Source organism: Colletes gigas, unplaced genomic scaffold (assembly GCF_013123115.1).
Source record: "Colletes gigas isolate AHSC1104 unplaced genomic scaffold, ASM1312311v1 Colletes_gigas_Sc00016, whole genome shotgun sequence".
NCBI lineage: Eukaryota > Metazoa > Arthropoda > Insecta > Hymenoptera > Colletidae > Colletes > Colletes gigas.
In genome coordinates, this window is record NW_025106645.1 from 5,479,767 (window position 1) to 5,496,294 (window position 16,528).

General features: G+C 38.4%; 1 protein-coding gene across 4 annotated transcripts; it reads right to left on the bottom strand.

Moving 5' to 3' along the window:
- Positions 1-661: 661 nt before the first annotated feature.
- LOC122400091 (tetratricopeptide repeat protein 14 homolog) lies at positions 662-10,683 on the bottom strand. 4 transcript variants are annotated; one of them, XM_043401321.1, is made up of 14 exons: positions 10,545-10,683; positions 9,686-9,883; positions 9,318-9,442; positions 8,704-8,780; positions 8,500-8,622; positions 8,213-8,427; positions 5,967-6,107; positions 5,689-5,880; positions 4,906-5,602; positions 3,691-3,998; positions 3,272-3,408; positions 3,068-3,194; positions 1,632-2,979; positions 662-1,427 (listed from the first exon to the last, which is right to left on the bottom strand). In XM_043401321.1, exons 2-14 carry the CDS (start codon positions 9,844-9,846, stop codon positions 1,308-1,310), a joined length of 3,771 nt encoding a protein of 1,256 aa, XP_043257256.1. In that variant the 5' UTR covers positions 9,847-9,883; positions 10,545-10,683; the 3' UTR covers positions 662-1,307. The 4 variants fall into 4 exon arrangements, with proteins under 4 accessions (XP_043257256.1, XP_043257255.1, XP_043257258.1 ...); XM_043401320.1 differs by having other exon boundaries at positions 3,272-3,447; XM_043401323.1 differs by lacking the exons at positions 8,213-8,427; positions 8,500-8,622; positions 8,704-8,780; ... (1 more) ...; positions 9,686-9,883; positions 10,545-10,683 and adding exons at positions 6,744-7,056; positions 7,418-7,623 and having other exon boundaries at positions 3,272-3,447.
- Positions 10,684-16,528: the final 5,845 nt, after the last annotated feature.

A 16,528-nucleotide genomic window follows, 5' to 3' on the forward strand; every position in this document is an offset into this window, starting at 1 on the left:
ATGCGGACCGGATATTTTTCTTTTTTTTTTTACAGACGTTGAAGAAAGGCGACAGAAAAACGCTACATTTCTGTTCTCGTGTTTATGTATTTGTGGATCTTTGAATTGTACAGTAACTCGTTTACATACAACATATATAAGTGTCTTACTAGGTAAATTACTTGTATGATATCTTAAAATAAGTATTCGTAATAAAGAAGGAGCGAGTCGTAATAAACGGGTGTACCGAAACAAAGCGACGTGGGAGAATCCAAAGTCGCTCTCAACGTGGGGGAGGGAGAGAAACTAAATTTCCCTACTAAAGGAGTCTCTTCTTCGTTTGCGCCGGTGATTCGCGACTCGAAACCGATGAAATCCGTAAATGATACAGGTTTTCTTTTATTCCAAGCGCAAGGAGGAATCGGATACGTGGCGTATCGACGTTAAAAATTCGCAAATGGATTCGCGAGAGAGAAAAAAAAAGAAAGAAACACAAATTTCAACCGGTGTACTCGTAACTTGCAACGGTTTCTCGTCAAAACAGCGATGGATGGTCTCTAGTCTCCTGATAATGAATGATAATGAAAAGCCACTCGCATATACGTGAAATATACTGCGACCAAATACTTCCCTTCGAATATGCGCGCCACAGCAGAAGCCTCGTTTTTTCGTTTTTATTATCCTTAATACTTACGCGACTGTTCCGTTAAAAGCAACAAAAAAAAAGCAAAAAAAAAAAAACAGAAAAAGAAGAAAAAAAAATCCCGACGCTACGATGCGAAAGTAAGTACTAGAGTCGAAATACATGTAAAATTATTTTCGCTAATGATAAAGAAAGAAGAAAACGTTAATGGGGAGTTCTCGAGAGTACTCGTTTTCGCGTGAAACAAACACGCTACACGTTCGATCCGCACGAGAAACTCGATTACACGCATTTCTTTTACTACGAATATTTACCACGTACGTAGATATTCGTTGCACGGTTATGACGATCGAGTGAAACGGTTCGCTAACTTGTGATCCTCGTCGGTGTAAAACTATCATACATTCGCTTGTGCCTGATAGAAGCTAAAATGTGAAAGCAAATAAGCTGTCATTTCTCTAGATCGTCATAGCAACCGGGTTTACATCACACTTCTCTACGATATCCCCTTCTTGACATTAGTTTTCTCTTTTTTCGTTTAAATGTACCGAGTAAAATCGTTCGGTACAACAATATTAAGAAGTCTATGCCTCACGTGATCCGGTCGATGTCTAACGCCGAGGAAAAGTGTAATTATATCACAGACGAAGGAGAAGAATCGAAGCAGCAGCGGCGACGGGGCTTTCTACCAAATCTTAGCGGCAAGGGCTCTCTGCATTAAAACATTCTTGCTTCGCTGCTTCATGCGCTCAATGAAGTACTCCTTGCCGTCCAGGTTATCGCTGGCAGGTCCAACCTCCTCATTCTAGCAACAAACGAGAGTTAGTTGGCTCCTAGGTCGCATGTTTCTTGCACGTGTGGCTCATCACCATCATCATCATCATCTTTTATCATCATCATTATCCTCATCATTTACTCCTGATATTATCATCATCCGGATTATCATGATCGTCATCGCGAAGACAGGCTGTTGTTTCGCGATAGCCTACGCAGAAGAGACCTAACCAACCTTGTTAGCTGTGTCGCCCCCCTCGCCCTCTCCCCACCTCTCGTAGTCATCGTCATCCCTTTCTTCGCCCTCGCTCAAAGGTCCATCTTGCCTCTTGCTAGGAGGAACGTTCGATCCTCCGCCACTCTGCTGGTGCTCCATCACGTCGTCGCCACCCTCGAGCATTTTGTTGATCTTCTCTTTCGCTTCGTCGACCTTTCTCATCGGGTCGGGAGAGTAACTACGATCGCTGTATCGATCGCGAGAGGCGGCGCGACGGTCACGGAAGTCTCGTCTGTCCCGGAAGTCGCGGAAGCCCTGCTTACCGTGGAAGAATCTGCCGCCACGATTACCGCCGCGTCCGCGTCCGCCGCCGCGATTGTTGAAGCCACCGCCGCGTCTGTTGCCAAACCGATTGTTGTGCTGATTGTTGTAAAACCGATTACGATTCTGGAAGTTGTTACCGCCGCCACGATGATTCGGATTGTTGAAGCCCTGGAAACGCGGCTTGTAATAAGTGCCGCGGTTGTTGTACGGCCGGAACTGCCTCTTGCGATAGTAACTCCTGTCCCCAGACCTGCTGCGACTGCGACTCCTAGTGTACGATCTGGAGCGTGACCTAGAGCGTGACCTACTGTAAGTGCCTGACGGAGAACGGCTGTATTTCCTCTCGTAACTGCCGGATCGTCGATTCGAGTACGATCGCGAACGACTTCTCCTAGGCGACCGTGATCTCGATGAGCCTGAACTAGATGCACTGCGAGATCTGCTGCGCGAACGTTTCGCCGGACGGTCCCTGCTCATTCGTTTGGTCACTGCTCCTCTGCCAGACGACTCGCGTTTCTTCGGCGTCTGTCTGTGCTGCCGTTCCGCTTCGCTGTCAGAATCCGTTCTAGGTCCTTTGGCCTGGTTCTGACTCTTCGTTGGTGGAGGCGGTCGCGGCGGTTCCGGTGGATGACCAGCGCCGCTGTTACTTTGCCCGATTGGCTGGAATTTGCCACCGAGATTGTTACTAGAACTGAATTTACTAGGTACTGCTTGCGCTGTGGATAACGAAGGGTCCTTGTATGATTGGAACTTATTCTGTGGTTGTGGCGTGGGATATTTGACTGGCGCCTGTTTAGGAATCGGTGGCTCTTTGGGCAACGGCGGTGGAGTCGGCGCAGACATAGGCTGAGCAGCTGCCGCTCTCTTTTCTGCGAGTTCTCGTTGCATTTGTTTCCGGATGTTCATCGATTTCTCAAGGGCAGCGCGCTGCAACTTCTCTTCTAGCTCGTTATCGTCGTCTTCTTCGCTGTCTACGTTCGGTTGCATTTTTTTACTTTCCATAGATACGTCTTGCCATTTTTGCGGAATAATATCCTTTTGCCTAAACAAACGAACAATGATATTCAGACAGTGACATATATTTTGCGTTCATACAAAATTCGATACTCGTTATTGGTCATTTCTCTTACCTAGCGGCCTGTGCAGCTTTCCATTTTGCATTTAACGCGGCTGTATCCAGAGTTGGTAACTTTGGCTCGGGATGAATTAACTGAGATTCCTGCTCAAATATGTCCGTTAACGGTTTCCTTTGTATTTCTGCAGAAAAAATTTAAACCACATGATATTAGATCGAATTTAAAATACTTCCGTTCTTACAAGTTGTGGGATGTTACCTTTGCGTTGCTGCGCGGTCATCGGCATTCTAGATTCCCGTTCGTGATACGCTTTCGAAGCTTCATCTCTCTCCCTTTCCCTCTCTCTGCGCAGCTCCTCCTCCCTTCGTGAACTCTCAGCGAGCTTCTCCGCGTTGCTAAGAGGGGAAGCTATGTCATTATACTGTGCTACATACCTAGTGAATATAAAAACATAAATAAAATACGGTATGTTATAGACCGCGTTTCCATTCATGTTTCTTTATAATTGTGTAAATTCCGGGTAAATTAGCTAATGAAATATGAATAGAACGTAACATTTCAAAATGACACCGATGCCCTACACGGCCACGAAAACGTTCAGAACGGTGAAAGTATTTTATGAAAATAATAACAATAACAAAAACAAAATGTTGTGTACTGGCCATAAAGGTTCCAACCTTTTCAAGACAGCGGTCTCTTTTTCAACTTTCGCATAATACGCATTCAGTTTTGACTCCAATTGTTCCAAGTCCGGCAACGAAGACTTTTTCAGTGCTTCTAAATCCCGTTCAAGTTTGTCCTTATTTTTACGTTTCTTTCGCTCCTCTTTCTTCTTCTTCTTGCGACTTTTCTTATCTTCCTTCTCCTTGTCCTTTCCTTTCTTATCCTTTTTCTTCTTTTTCTTCATTTTCTCACTTTCCGAATGTTTCTTTTCCTTCTCTCTTTCCCTCTTCCATCTAGCTGTTTCTTCCAAAAACTTTCTTACCTAAGAGCACGAAAAATTCGATGAAGAACTCGCTTACTTTTACAGCCAGATAAAAATGCTATAAACGAGTCTTAATTCTAAAAGGGACATGATCCGATGTCAGTTTTTCTTTTCAAGTGGATGTATGAAAGAGATATATAAAACAATTTTTTAACCATCATTCCACGTGGCCCAACATTAAATCGAGCGTTGTGCATTTGAATATTTTGTAAATCACAACTATCACTTAATTTTCAATTTCAATATCGTTCAAGTCACTATCACCGCTAGTTTCGGATTCACTTTTGAAAACTTTATCGACGATCGCAATTTTACTTGTCGATGTTATCATTGCTAAGATTAAACTAATCATTGGACCGTTTGTATATAAAATTCTTATCGCAACTACAAATAAATAGGACTCTTCTAACTGATGGTGGGGTCCGTAGCAATCTCAGAAACTTCAGAAAACAAATAAGACTGAAGAAACGCTCTCGCGAGATATGATTCCGTTTATGGTTTGGGTTAGGTTAGGTCAGGTCATACAATATGTGGCATGACGTCGCAGTTAACGCGTGAACATTGAAAGTATCGATAACTGCGCATGACATAGCAATTCAAGGATATAATTCCAATACTTTGGTAGCTGAATGTTTAGGTAATTATTAATTTTAGAATAAATATACTTTAATGCTGAGAATTTATTACTCTTTCGAATTCTATTATAAAAAAATAGGAAGTTGTCCTTCAAAATCTCAGAACAACATTCACGCGATAAGACATGTTTTAAATATTTCTATCTACTACCGGAAGTAAACGAATTATGTAGGTGACTAGTACCAAATACACTCAAGTGGGCACTACTACATCTCATCTTGTATAATAAGTAGATACCGGTAAGTATATCAAGAAAATATTTAATGCTTACCTTATCTTCATAATCGGAGTCGTCCTTGGTTTGTTCTAAAAATTTCCGCACTTTTATCTCGTAGTCGTCCATCTTATCGCGAGCATTCGAGCTGTAGGCTACTGGTGCTATGACGTCATGCGCGGCAGTTGTAGCAGCTGGAGGATTGTTGTATTGAGCCATACGTTTGCTGAGAGGCGAAAGCGAACCACGATGATCTTTCTTGTGTTTCCGTTTGCGACTAGGCGATCGGGACGCCGACCGCGAGCTTCCGGACGAAGAGGAACTGCTGGACTCCGAGCTCGAGGAACTCGAGGATCCGCTTGACGACGAACTAGAACTCGAACTCCACCTTTGTCTCTTCTTCGATCGCGATTTCCTCTCCTTCTTGCGTTTCTTCTTCTCCTTTTTATTTTCACCGACATCGTTTTCATTTTCGAAACTTTTGAACGTGTCCAGAGGATTCAAAGAGGACGTCAGGGTCTTGGACTTAATGTACTCGATGGAGATCCTAGCATCTTCGTGATACGGGGCGATAGCCAAACAGTTCTCGTACGCTTTTTGCGCGTCCTCGTACTTCTTCTCGTCTTCGTAGCTTCGTCCCAAGGCAACGAGCGTTTCTGCCATATATTTGCGGGCGTTCGCGTGGGTTTGATTCAACTTCAACGCTGTCTCGAAATCCTCGATCGCTTTCTTGAAACTGCCGCTGTTGGCGAATCTGTTGCGACAAAGAGAGAGCATGGATTGAGCAAGCGCGCACGGATAGTAAAATTTAATTCGCCCATTTAAAATCAGGCAACTTACAATGCTCCACGGGCCACTAGTCCTTCGACGTTTCGTGGATCTACAGTAAGTGCTTTGTTGAGACACTGGAAAGCCTCCGTATGGCGGCCGACCTTGAAATGATCTATACCTTCGGCCACACTTCGGAACGCCCACTTACTAGCCTGCGCCTGCCTTAATTCAGACGCATATTCATTAGGTAGGAATTTTTCTCTGTAAAGGGGTATTTCATAATTATAGTAGATGAAGTAATGTTTTAATCGCATACAAAGATTTTTAACCAAAATTCAATATCTTACCTTAAACCAACCATATTCGAATGGTTTTCTTGACCGAGACCCATCAAGTCAGAAAGATATTTAATGTTGTTTGGGTTGTTGAAGCCAGTACTATTCTCCAACATCACTTCATACGGTTGACCTTTGTTCTCCATCGCTTTCCTATACCACAAAGAGAGACGACCGATTATCATCAATATGCAAAGAACGTTTTGACCTTCGCCAAAAAGAGGATACCAAAGCTACTCCGTTAACGGTAAAACTAAAGACTTGATAATCATGACGACCGAATTTTCATTGTATGTCCTCTGTTTATTATCCTGGTTGAGGAATTTTCTCAATACGATCGTATGTTTTGCCCCTTCAGTTTATTTTTTCGACATCTCGTCGTCTTATCTACAATTATACATACTAATATGCATGTCCTTTTTGTTGTTGTTCCTTACACGCATATTAAACGTGCGGCACACACCCTTCATCATTTCGTTCATCCCTGCGCAATGATTTCGCCTCTTCTCTTCGATCTCCATGAATTATTCAACGATACGACACTAATGCCAAAGATGCTTCGGAGGAAAAGGAATTCTTCCATGTGGAAAAAAGAGAGAGAGTTAATCAAACACCTCATGGTATTAGAGTCGATCAAAATCTACGTTTGTACCGTTAACAAGCAGCAGGGGTCCAAAACAGGGATACTTTGCAGAAAGTTGGTAAGTTTCCTTTATTACCAGAGATAATTTCTTATTTATAAATTTACAATGGTACACAACCTCATTATTATGTAAACTCGTCTCTCACCTTTCATGTACCGCTAAGACGTATATTTCTAGTATTTTGTATCATGTTTGTAATCAGAGGATTTCTCAACACAAAAGCACACAGCCTATCATCAATCGACGGTGGTTTGGTTTTTTTTTAAGTTTTTGGTGCGATAAAATAAATTGCATAGCCCTAGGATAGGTTGGGAGCCACGCCTGAGTATATTTTATCTTCCAAGTTGACCAAAAAAATTTTTTTTTAGATGTAGTAGTACTGTCGCCTGTTTTGCATTTTGTGGTGTCAATTCAAACATGACATCATTTTTTTTATATTTTTTATTTGTCAATTTAAGCTGTAAGTTTAAATGAGGCATTATTATGACAAGGCGCGATTCTTTTGAGGCTTAAAGGTAAAGGTTCGGGCGATTAAGATTTTAGTTGTTTGGTCCCCGCATTAAAATTTTATTGAATTGCACAAGTTTTCGCAGTATTTTACTTCATTGCGTAACGCATTACACATATAAATTATTTCGATAACTCATTGATGAATAATGCAATTAAAATATTTATTAAAATTTAACGATAATTTATTTGTTGCAGCAGTTTCTTATGGAGACGTTTCAAGAATCAATTACACACTCTTTACCTATTTTATTATCTTCTTCTACCTTTATCATAAGAGACCAAACAACAATAAATCATTATTATACCTACCGTCTGCAGCACTCACTCTGACCACCCAAGGCTCAACATCTCATACTGGAAATGCAACCTCAAAAGACATTGATGTCATTGGCGCCATAGTTTGGCTGGTGCTTTGAGAGTAACATATCACAAACGTAGATAGAATATTGTGCGCAACAGAGCCATGTCAACCAATGCTCAAGGTTTGAATCATTTGTATCACATTATAAATTCATCATCATACTGACTATCAACTTTACGTTACTGAGAGTGTCTGGCACCTAAATTCATAAAAACGTGTAAGAGGAATCAAATCTAATTTACCTTGTTTTGTTAGTATCACAGTGCATCTGTTAAATCTCAACTTCTGTTGGCCACCATACCATTTTCCTTACCTTCTATTTAACGAAAAATATTAAAGAAAACAATAAAGATGCAAGAAATCTGCACTCTCACTTATTATGCAAGTTACGAATAATTTAACTACACTGTCGATAGAAGATGCATTTCAACCACGATTCAGATTATACCGATCCTAAGTTCAAAGCTATCATTGTCAGAAAATATACCCCCTCCTTGTCATTGTTAGTGCAAGAGTGCTCTCAAATTATATTGCAATAAACAAATGATCAGAGAACGATTTTCAATTCAAATAAAAATGTTCAGTCAAAAGTGCTACAGATGCATCACAAAACACTTTTTACCATTTGTATTGTGTATATAAAATTCCCTATAGTGATATTTATTTCAGTTTACAAGAGTTAGTGAAGCATTATTGTAAAATACAAGGAATAAATGTACTTATCCAGATTTTGTATTACTTACTTATAAGCTTCCGGAAGATCATCTGAATGGATAAGTCCCATAGGTGGGTGTGGGGCTTGCCCTTCTCGGGCAGGTACGTTCATAACTGCAACAACTCGCTCGGCTTCTACGTTAACTTCACTGGCTACGATGCAGATGAGATCATTTGCCATGTAGCCTCTTGCAACACCTTTCTTGTCCACCGCCGGCACTGTGGCCGTGTTCAATATCAGAGCCTATTACGTAATATCATTTTAGAAACCAAAGGGACACATTTCTGTAAGCGACTATAAATATCTTTAACGTACCTTAAGTCCTAAATCGGTAACAACCCTGGGGCAGTCGCTGCAGTTGCAAAGCACCTTCAGAAGAAGCCCAACAGCACTTTTACCCATTACTTGCGCGTAAATAACATCTCCAACGACCAAACTCTGGAAACAGGATTTTCATTATATTATTTTGATTTTATTAAGTACTTTTACGTACATTGTATTAACATAATGATTACTCACCTCCAAAAAATTACGAATGCGTTGGGATTTTTCCATGGTAACAAAAGTGTCAAGTCCTGGCATTGTTGCATAAAATTCTGAAATAGCACATGTAACTCATGAATTGCGCAATGTTACATAACCTAAAAAGAACTAGTAGAGATGTCACATGTTCGAAAAAAGCGAAAAAATTTCGAAAGATCCGAACGCTTCAAAAGAAGCCAAACTACATTAAATAAAAAATGAACTATTATCTTTAAAAAAAAAAACAGCGATAACGCCGGTTACCGCAAGATAGTAATCTGAAACTATATCTTTCAAGTCTATTCAACCAATAGAATAAACCAGATTCGTCTGAAAAAAAAACATTTCTTTGGTTTTCAGTAGCGTAAACTTAATTTTGTTTTGAAGCGTCTTGTTGCGAATAACGTGAGTTCCAAGTATGAAAATGAAAAGTGAAAATATTGATAAAGTGTAAAAGTGTTTGAACTGCTTAATTTCTTTTGAATCGCTCAGGATCTATTGAGTTATCGGTTCGAATTGGAAATCAAAGTTTTGGTTCGGTGTATGCAGTTTGAATTTCGAACATTACAACATTTCTATTAAACAAGAATGAAATACGATTAAAACTGTACCTTCGTCTCCTAATTCTTGCTTGATAGGTTCAACTGTTTTCTCCAAATTTGACTTATCATAGAGAGCATCCGCTTTCTTTGCAACAAATTGTTGTAGCTTTAGCCTTTTCCCTCTATCGCCAAAACTGTTAAAAAATTACTGAAGTTGTAACGCATGCTTTGCTTATATTTTTTTTAGTTGGATTAAAAAATGCAGTAGTTATTCAATATTACATTTTTGAATAGAAGTCGTATTAAGCAAGATGCTCGATCTTAAAATTTTACCACGCCTTATTCTATACGTGTGATCAAATACTTTCATATTACCAAAAGTATTTTGTAATCCAACTATAGCATGATGATTTATAAGCATAATCAAATATATATACCTAAGAGTTTTTTGCCGCTGTTGATAGATCTCAAAATTTGGTTCCTTGAGATTGAGCATGGCCAGCTCGTTCTCGTTGCGTTCTCCTTCCCACACTTTCTGCAACTGTTGGCCATGGTAGTTCAATGCTTGCGCCACAAGACGCGCATCCATTGATTCCATTTTGATTCAGTACTGCAAGCAACCTAGTCCTGCAATACTATGAAAATCGTCGGATTCGTAATGTTTTTCCACTTGCAACGTTCCAAGATACTATCCAAATCAATAGGTAAGACTTTAATAGCTGCCTCTCCGGCCAACTATGCCCGAAATTGGCATGCAAAAAAGGATCACTGTCCAACAGCCAAGGACACGTGTTTTTTGTAATGAATAAACTGCTATCTCTCCACGATGTTATATCCAGAAAATTCTGGTATTGCAACTGGCTGAATGTTCGGTCGAATGCTAGCGGTGCAAACGTATCGGTCTCGTACGGGTTTCAGAGGACCGTGAGTCATACCTCCAAAAGAGGGTGATATTCTGCGCAAGAACGCGCTTCGACACAAAGCGAATTACCAATAACCGGTTCGCATAACGATTTACCTGTAGCCGTTGATATTCCTCAGGCGAATCGTAACAACGACGTAATAGAACAAATCCGTCGAATATTCTTTATATGCAAGAAAAACGCTTACGCAGGAGAAAGGCGCGTTATATTGATTTATCGATAACAAGATGGTCGTCGGGAAGCCGGATTGCGAAGGCCAACGGCGCCATGACGCTCCCAAATGGCCACCTCTTTTATTCCGACGCTCATCCACGCCAGTTTTTCAATATGGGCATACCAGACCAGCCAAAAAAGAACCCGGATTATTACTCACCGTTGCTCCCGTATTATCTTCCGACGATCTGTTAACGTGTTTTCCAACTATATCACGGTCCACTATGTAACATCGTTGACGATTAAACAACTGCGTGCTCGAATTTCGCCATACGCCGCACACAAGTCACGATTACGACAGACCGGAAACGAATAGCCAGCGACGCCTGCGTAAAATAATCTTCCCCCACCTTCATGTCCACGGAGACCACGGAGTATTGAACAATATATTACTTCCTGTTTGGCGGTTCATTTTGAAATAATATATTCATTTCCTTAATAAAAAAAAAAAGGAACTTGGTTTAATTTGAAGAATTATGTTAACGAATTATTAGATTTTAGGTTACTAAAAATAATAACGAATTAACTTTTATATTTTATCTTTATTTGCAGATTTTGTACATAACATTTGGTTATGAATAATTCATAGTAAAATTTACAATAACGCGACACATTAAAGAAATATTCTTGTATCAATTTCAAAATATTAAACCGCTAAAATTTTCAGGAGTGGTGACCCAATCCTTTTTAAAAAAAAGTATTTCTGTTTGCTGGAATCCTATTAGGTTATGTTTGAATATTCTTCGTGAAAATAAATTTTCTATCTATTTCATAATTTTAGTACCAGATTGCTAGTTGTTCGATTTATTATTTCTTATTTCTGTGTTCTTGGGGAGGATTGATCAAACGTTTTGTCAATATCTACTTAATAATTCATTTATTGAACCTTCTTTGGTTTCTCTTCTTTTGTTACATGTACATTCCAATAGTAGAAAATTTGAAATACTAATACAGCATTTGCAGCTGCACAGCATATGTACATTATTATCATTGTCATGTCTCCTGTTTCATGAATAGATGTAAAAATTCTAGCTAAGGATCCAAATAATAACATTACACTAGTTGCTGCCGATAGTTGACCAGTACTTCTATAAGTATAGTTGGTGTAGGCTTGCATTAACTAAAACAGTTCAAAATATTAATAACTCTCTCTTTGTGCATATATTACATAATGACCTTCATTTTAATCGTACCTTACTGGCTAGAACAATGGGTATATTCATTGCTTGGCATGCCCAGATGACACTCACTGGAGTCAAACCACTTAAAGCAGCAAATAATACTGCTAAGTAAGTGGCAAGAAATGCAGTTGCTTGGGTAGTATTACCACTGAAATGCATTACTAAAACTGCAATAGCTAAAGTTTGCACCCCTACAAAAAGTCCATCTCCCCAGGAACTGAAACACATTAACTAATTTATTCAGTCAGATTTACCAATTGCATTAATTGTTTATTTTTGTAAATTGCCTTACCTAAAGGGGAAACCATTAATAAAACTATAACATATCATTGCAGTACTGACAAAAAGGTCCAACAATACACTGAGAATATTAATACCTTTTGCACTTTTACTCTCAAGAATTTTTACAATTTGTGGAACTTTGACTAAAAACAGAAATGGATATTAACAAAATAATATCATGTAAAGTAATATTTCGGATTAATATTTATAGCAGGTACCATGATGCCTAAAGTTAAAATGTATAATCGAGAAGTATCATAAATGCAAATATAAGTAAAAATAAATGGTCTAACCAAGGAGAGATCCGCTGATGATTGTGTAGTCTAAAGCTCTGCTCAGCGTCGTTTTGAAGCATTCCACTGAAACATATTGAAGAGTTTCATGTTTTACTTGAACAGGTTCATATCTATTTCGGAAAAAATTCATCTTCGATTTCTATCTTCGTAACGGAATAATGACTTCTAATTTACCATCGAAAAAAAATATGAACATCGTCGTGCGCTCGTTACAAAAGCATTAATTCGATTAATCGAAAATTGAATACAACTGTAAAATATTTAATCATGATTCTACGAAGAATTAAAGATTGTATACAAATGTATGCATATAGCAGATGAATACAAAACAATATAAAAAGTTAAAATTACACTACACGTATTAACTCTCAGATAAAAGCATAATTAATAATCTTTGATAAGTAGAGGACTTTCTTACCGTGAAAGAAATTGAACTCTTCGAAATATTCTTCCGCACATTCTTTCGTGAGCAATAAGAGAGAAGCCTCTTTCACTAAATTAGCCATATTTGCCACGGTATACGTTTTAACACACTACCTTAAGGAATGTACAAAATCACTTCTGTTCAGTGATGCCAGAAAAGCACCGTCGGGTACAAACTCACACATGCCAGATACGCGTACGTGAGCTCGTGGAGTTTCGGAAAGACGACAAAGGCAAACTGACGCATGCCCTCTTTCTCGATTCTCCGAAGCTGCCCGAAGTAATTTCGGATCTGCGTCTACATAGGTTGGAAAGTAAAAATGCCTGGGCAGTCGAGAATCCAAATCGTATGCCGTTGACGAGAGGTCGGATTTCAGTTGTTTAGAGCGAGAAGGCAAATGTGAGCCTTTCTCTCTCGACTCCCACGAGCTGTCCGAAATTACTTCGGGCAGCTTCGGAGAATCGAGAAAGAGGGCATGCGTCAGTTTGCCTTTGTCGACTTTCCGAAACTCCACGAGCTCACGTACGCGTATCTGGCATGTGTGAGTTTGCACTCGACGGTGCTTTTCTGGCATCACTGCTTCTGTTAACTACCGTTAGCGTTAGGTTAATATCACAGACGAAATACATTGATGCATATTATAGTCAACACACATTTCATCTTTCAGGATTAGTGCCACGAACTAAGATACCAACCTCGTAAAAAAGTCGGTGTTTTAGAGCGACCTCTTCGCTTAATGAACGGTGAGTTCGAGAACTATAACGAACTCGACCTTTAAATCATTTTTTACACAGTAGATACGTTCCAAAGGAAACTATAAAAAAAGTTTTATCTAAGGAGAGATATTGCTTATGCTAAAATGGAGAATTTGCACTAAAGGTTCCAATACCGTTTAAAAAGAAAAACAGAACTGTTTAGAAAAGAAGGTTTTAATAAACCGTGCAGAAAAAATATTTATGAAAATTCAAATGTATCAGTTTTTAACATTTCACATTTTGGATTATGGTTATAGATGGCCAATTTTTATGGAGGTTTTCTCATTTTACGGGGTTAAAGAACAACTTTTCCAACCCCCGCATTCTAAAATTATTTTTTCAGAATAATTTAAAATTCTTTAATTTCATCGAAACATTTGTCCACCTATCGATTCTTCTTAAAAATTCGTTTTTGATTTTTAATAAATTTGTTTGACGCTGTACAGAAATGTTGTTTAATACTTTTTGTAAGTATTCATGCTCTCTAGTTTATAAATAAATTTCAATGAAATACATTGACTATTGTAGAAGTTATGGTCTTTTATTATTTATTATCTGGATTTTAATCATTTCAAACGATTTATTTATTCGTAAACTGTTTGACAACTATCAAAACTTTAATACTTCTATTCTATTTCTGTTTATAATATTTAGGAATGGAATTTTTACATCCTTGAGGTCCTGAATTTGTTTTATGATTTTCTGTTAATCTATCCCTTTCAGCTCTTCTAAATCCGCTGGATGAGTCGCCTAATTTATATTCCACACAGTAATATGAATTCTATAATTTAAAAATAAATATAAAAATTTGTTACTTTTTTTTATGAAATACCGTGTTCTTTGAACAATATAACAGATACATTAGTTTATACATATAGCTATATGTACCACTTACAAATTCAATTTAGTACGATAATCTTCAAAACACGGTCATATACAAGTTCCTAAGTCCCAAATTTGACATTTTATCAGATTTAGTCTTTTTTGAAAACTTTCGGTGTTAGTTTGGAATTACATACTCGAATGACGCTTTTGATATAACAACTTCACTTCTTACTATTTTCTAGTAGATCCTGTCATCGACAGTGACATGTTTGTCCCACGGATCATTCGTTCTTTCGGAGTTTGTCTATATTACGTATCCCTTTTTAATATTTCAGTACCAAGTCTACAATCATTCTTATAAATTGAGCCTTCGAATACCCGCATCAGACATGTCCCGAATGAAGTCGTACAGCTGTATTTTATGATTACTTACAACATACATCGAACTATATCTAATGGTAAGAAATTAATGTAGGCTAGAAAAAAAGATTCAATTGAAATTATTGGTTTCGAAAATTTCAATGGAATTAACAGTTATCTTGAGATGGATTAGTTTAACAGACGTTACAGAGTATGAACAAGTGTGTATATATGTCGAATTGTTTAAGGTTACTTGCGTTGAGATGCAAAACGTGATAATATGACTTTTTTTTTTAACACGTAGAATTTTTGCGTAGGATGAGAATGATGTGGATTGATTTAGATTCGTTCGCTTGGATGTTCCGTTCAGCAAAGACAAATTAAAATATTATCTAAACGTTCCTGTAGGTTATCGAAAGCTCGAGCAGATGACTTTTTCTAATTCTACCACCATCCGTTTTCTTAAACGTTCCTCTGAGAATCGTATCCTTTCAAAGCATCGTTCGAGCATAGGTCTAAATTAAAAAACATCGCATAAGTTAGTACATGTGACAGAATTCGCCAAGGAACTCGCAACTCTTCCAGATAACGATTCCTCGACGTCGGTTTTATCACACGCGACGATCAATGTGGCAGGTGGGCCGATAGCGAAAACGCGTAACGGTCGACCGAATTCCAAAATAGTACGACGTTGCATATATTTTCCTTCAGATTATCAGCGTGAAATTGAACTCCTGCAATTAGCGATAGCGGGGCCGAAGTGATTTCGTCGGACCCGCCTCTTCACGCGAAACCAAGATGCGTTCGCATAAGTGGGTCAGAGCTCGTAGAACTGGAGCGGGTTAGGCCAACCCACGCGAGCGCTTTTTGCTTCTTTGCCTGCATTCGGCGGCCGAGAAGTTCCACAGAGGTGCCTGGTACGCTTCTCCGATCCTCCTCTACCCCCTCTGCTAATTTTTGCCCTCTTTAGCCACCGATCGAGCAGCTCATTAACAGGGAATTTGATAATCATAAAATTTCTTTCCCAGGAATCTTAAAAGGGCAATAGGTCAGTTGATTTGCGAGGGAATACAGTTTTCTGGGGCAATTATTCGTAATAATCGCCGCCTTATTGATTTAGATGATATCGAAATTCTAAGCAAGGCAAAAATTTTAATGAAATATAGTTTCTATCATGCTTCATTCTATCATGTAAATATCTGCAACTGTCCTTGGATTATGCGTGAGAAACACTATTCCTTAACTCTGATTATTAGCATACATATGACAATCAGATGCAATTAATTGTTCTTACGTTTAAAGTGTACTAATCACAAGAGTAATACAAAATGTAGCTACAATGAAGTTATACGAATTGCAATAATAAACTTTTTAATTAATCGTAAAGTAATTCATAATATTATGAATTTAATATAATTTAATTATTAAATGAAACACATATTATGTAAAACAACTGGTTAGGTCCAGATTAGATGTAAAGAAAGCTTTGTGGATAGGAATTCGTCTAGGAGCCATGATTAGACTGTCAATTGTAGTAAAGATGGAAACTTTGTGTATGTTCCCTGATTGCCATTCTCGAAGAGAGAAATATATATATATAATATTCTTTTACTTGTAATAAAAATTATGGCATTAATTTGAGTGTGAAGGGGGGTCAGGTCTGGGTTAGGTGTGAAGAGGGGTTTGAAGGGCGAACTTGTGTAAGGGCCATGATTAGACTCCCTGTTTTATGAAAGGTGAAAGTTTAACTTATATATATATATATTGATACCTACAACATATTTTATATCTAAATCCATGAGACGGCCATTATTCCGAATAATTACCATATTTTTTTATTACATTCTAAATATCATTAATTTCCTATTAAACGTAACAAGACGACGACAATTAATCGCAGAAAGAAAAGACGAGTTTAATGTGCTTGTAGCCATTGAAAATTTTGAACGGTTGTCGTTATCGTCCAGCTCGTCGTAAGATCCACGAATTTCGTAATGCGACGTTAATTATACACCGGAAGG

Excerpts from the sequence above, each read along its gene's own strand:
- LOC122400091 (XM_043401320.1), bottom strand. The coding sequence starts at position 9,846 with ATGGAATCAATGGATGCGCGTCTTGTGGCGCAAGCATTGAACTACCAT. Across the intron at positions 8,623-8,703 it reads GCATTCGTAATTTTTTGGAG|AGTTTGGTCGTTGGAGATGT; the intron begins GTGAGTAATCAT and ends TCCTGTTTCCAG. Across the intron at positions 8,428-8,499 it reads TTACCGATTTAGGACTTAAG|GCTCTGATATTGAACACGGC; the intron begins GTACGTTAAAGA and ends ATTACGTAATAG.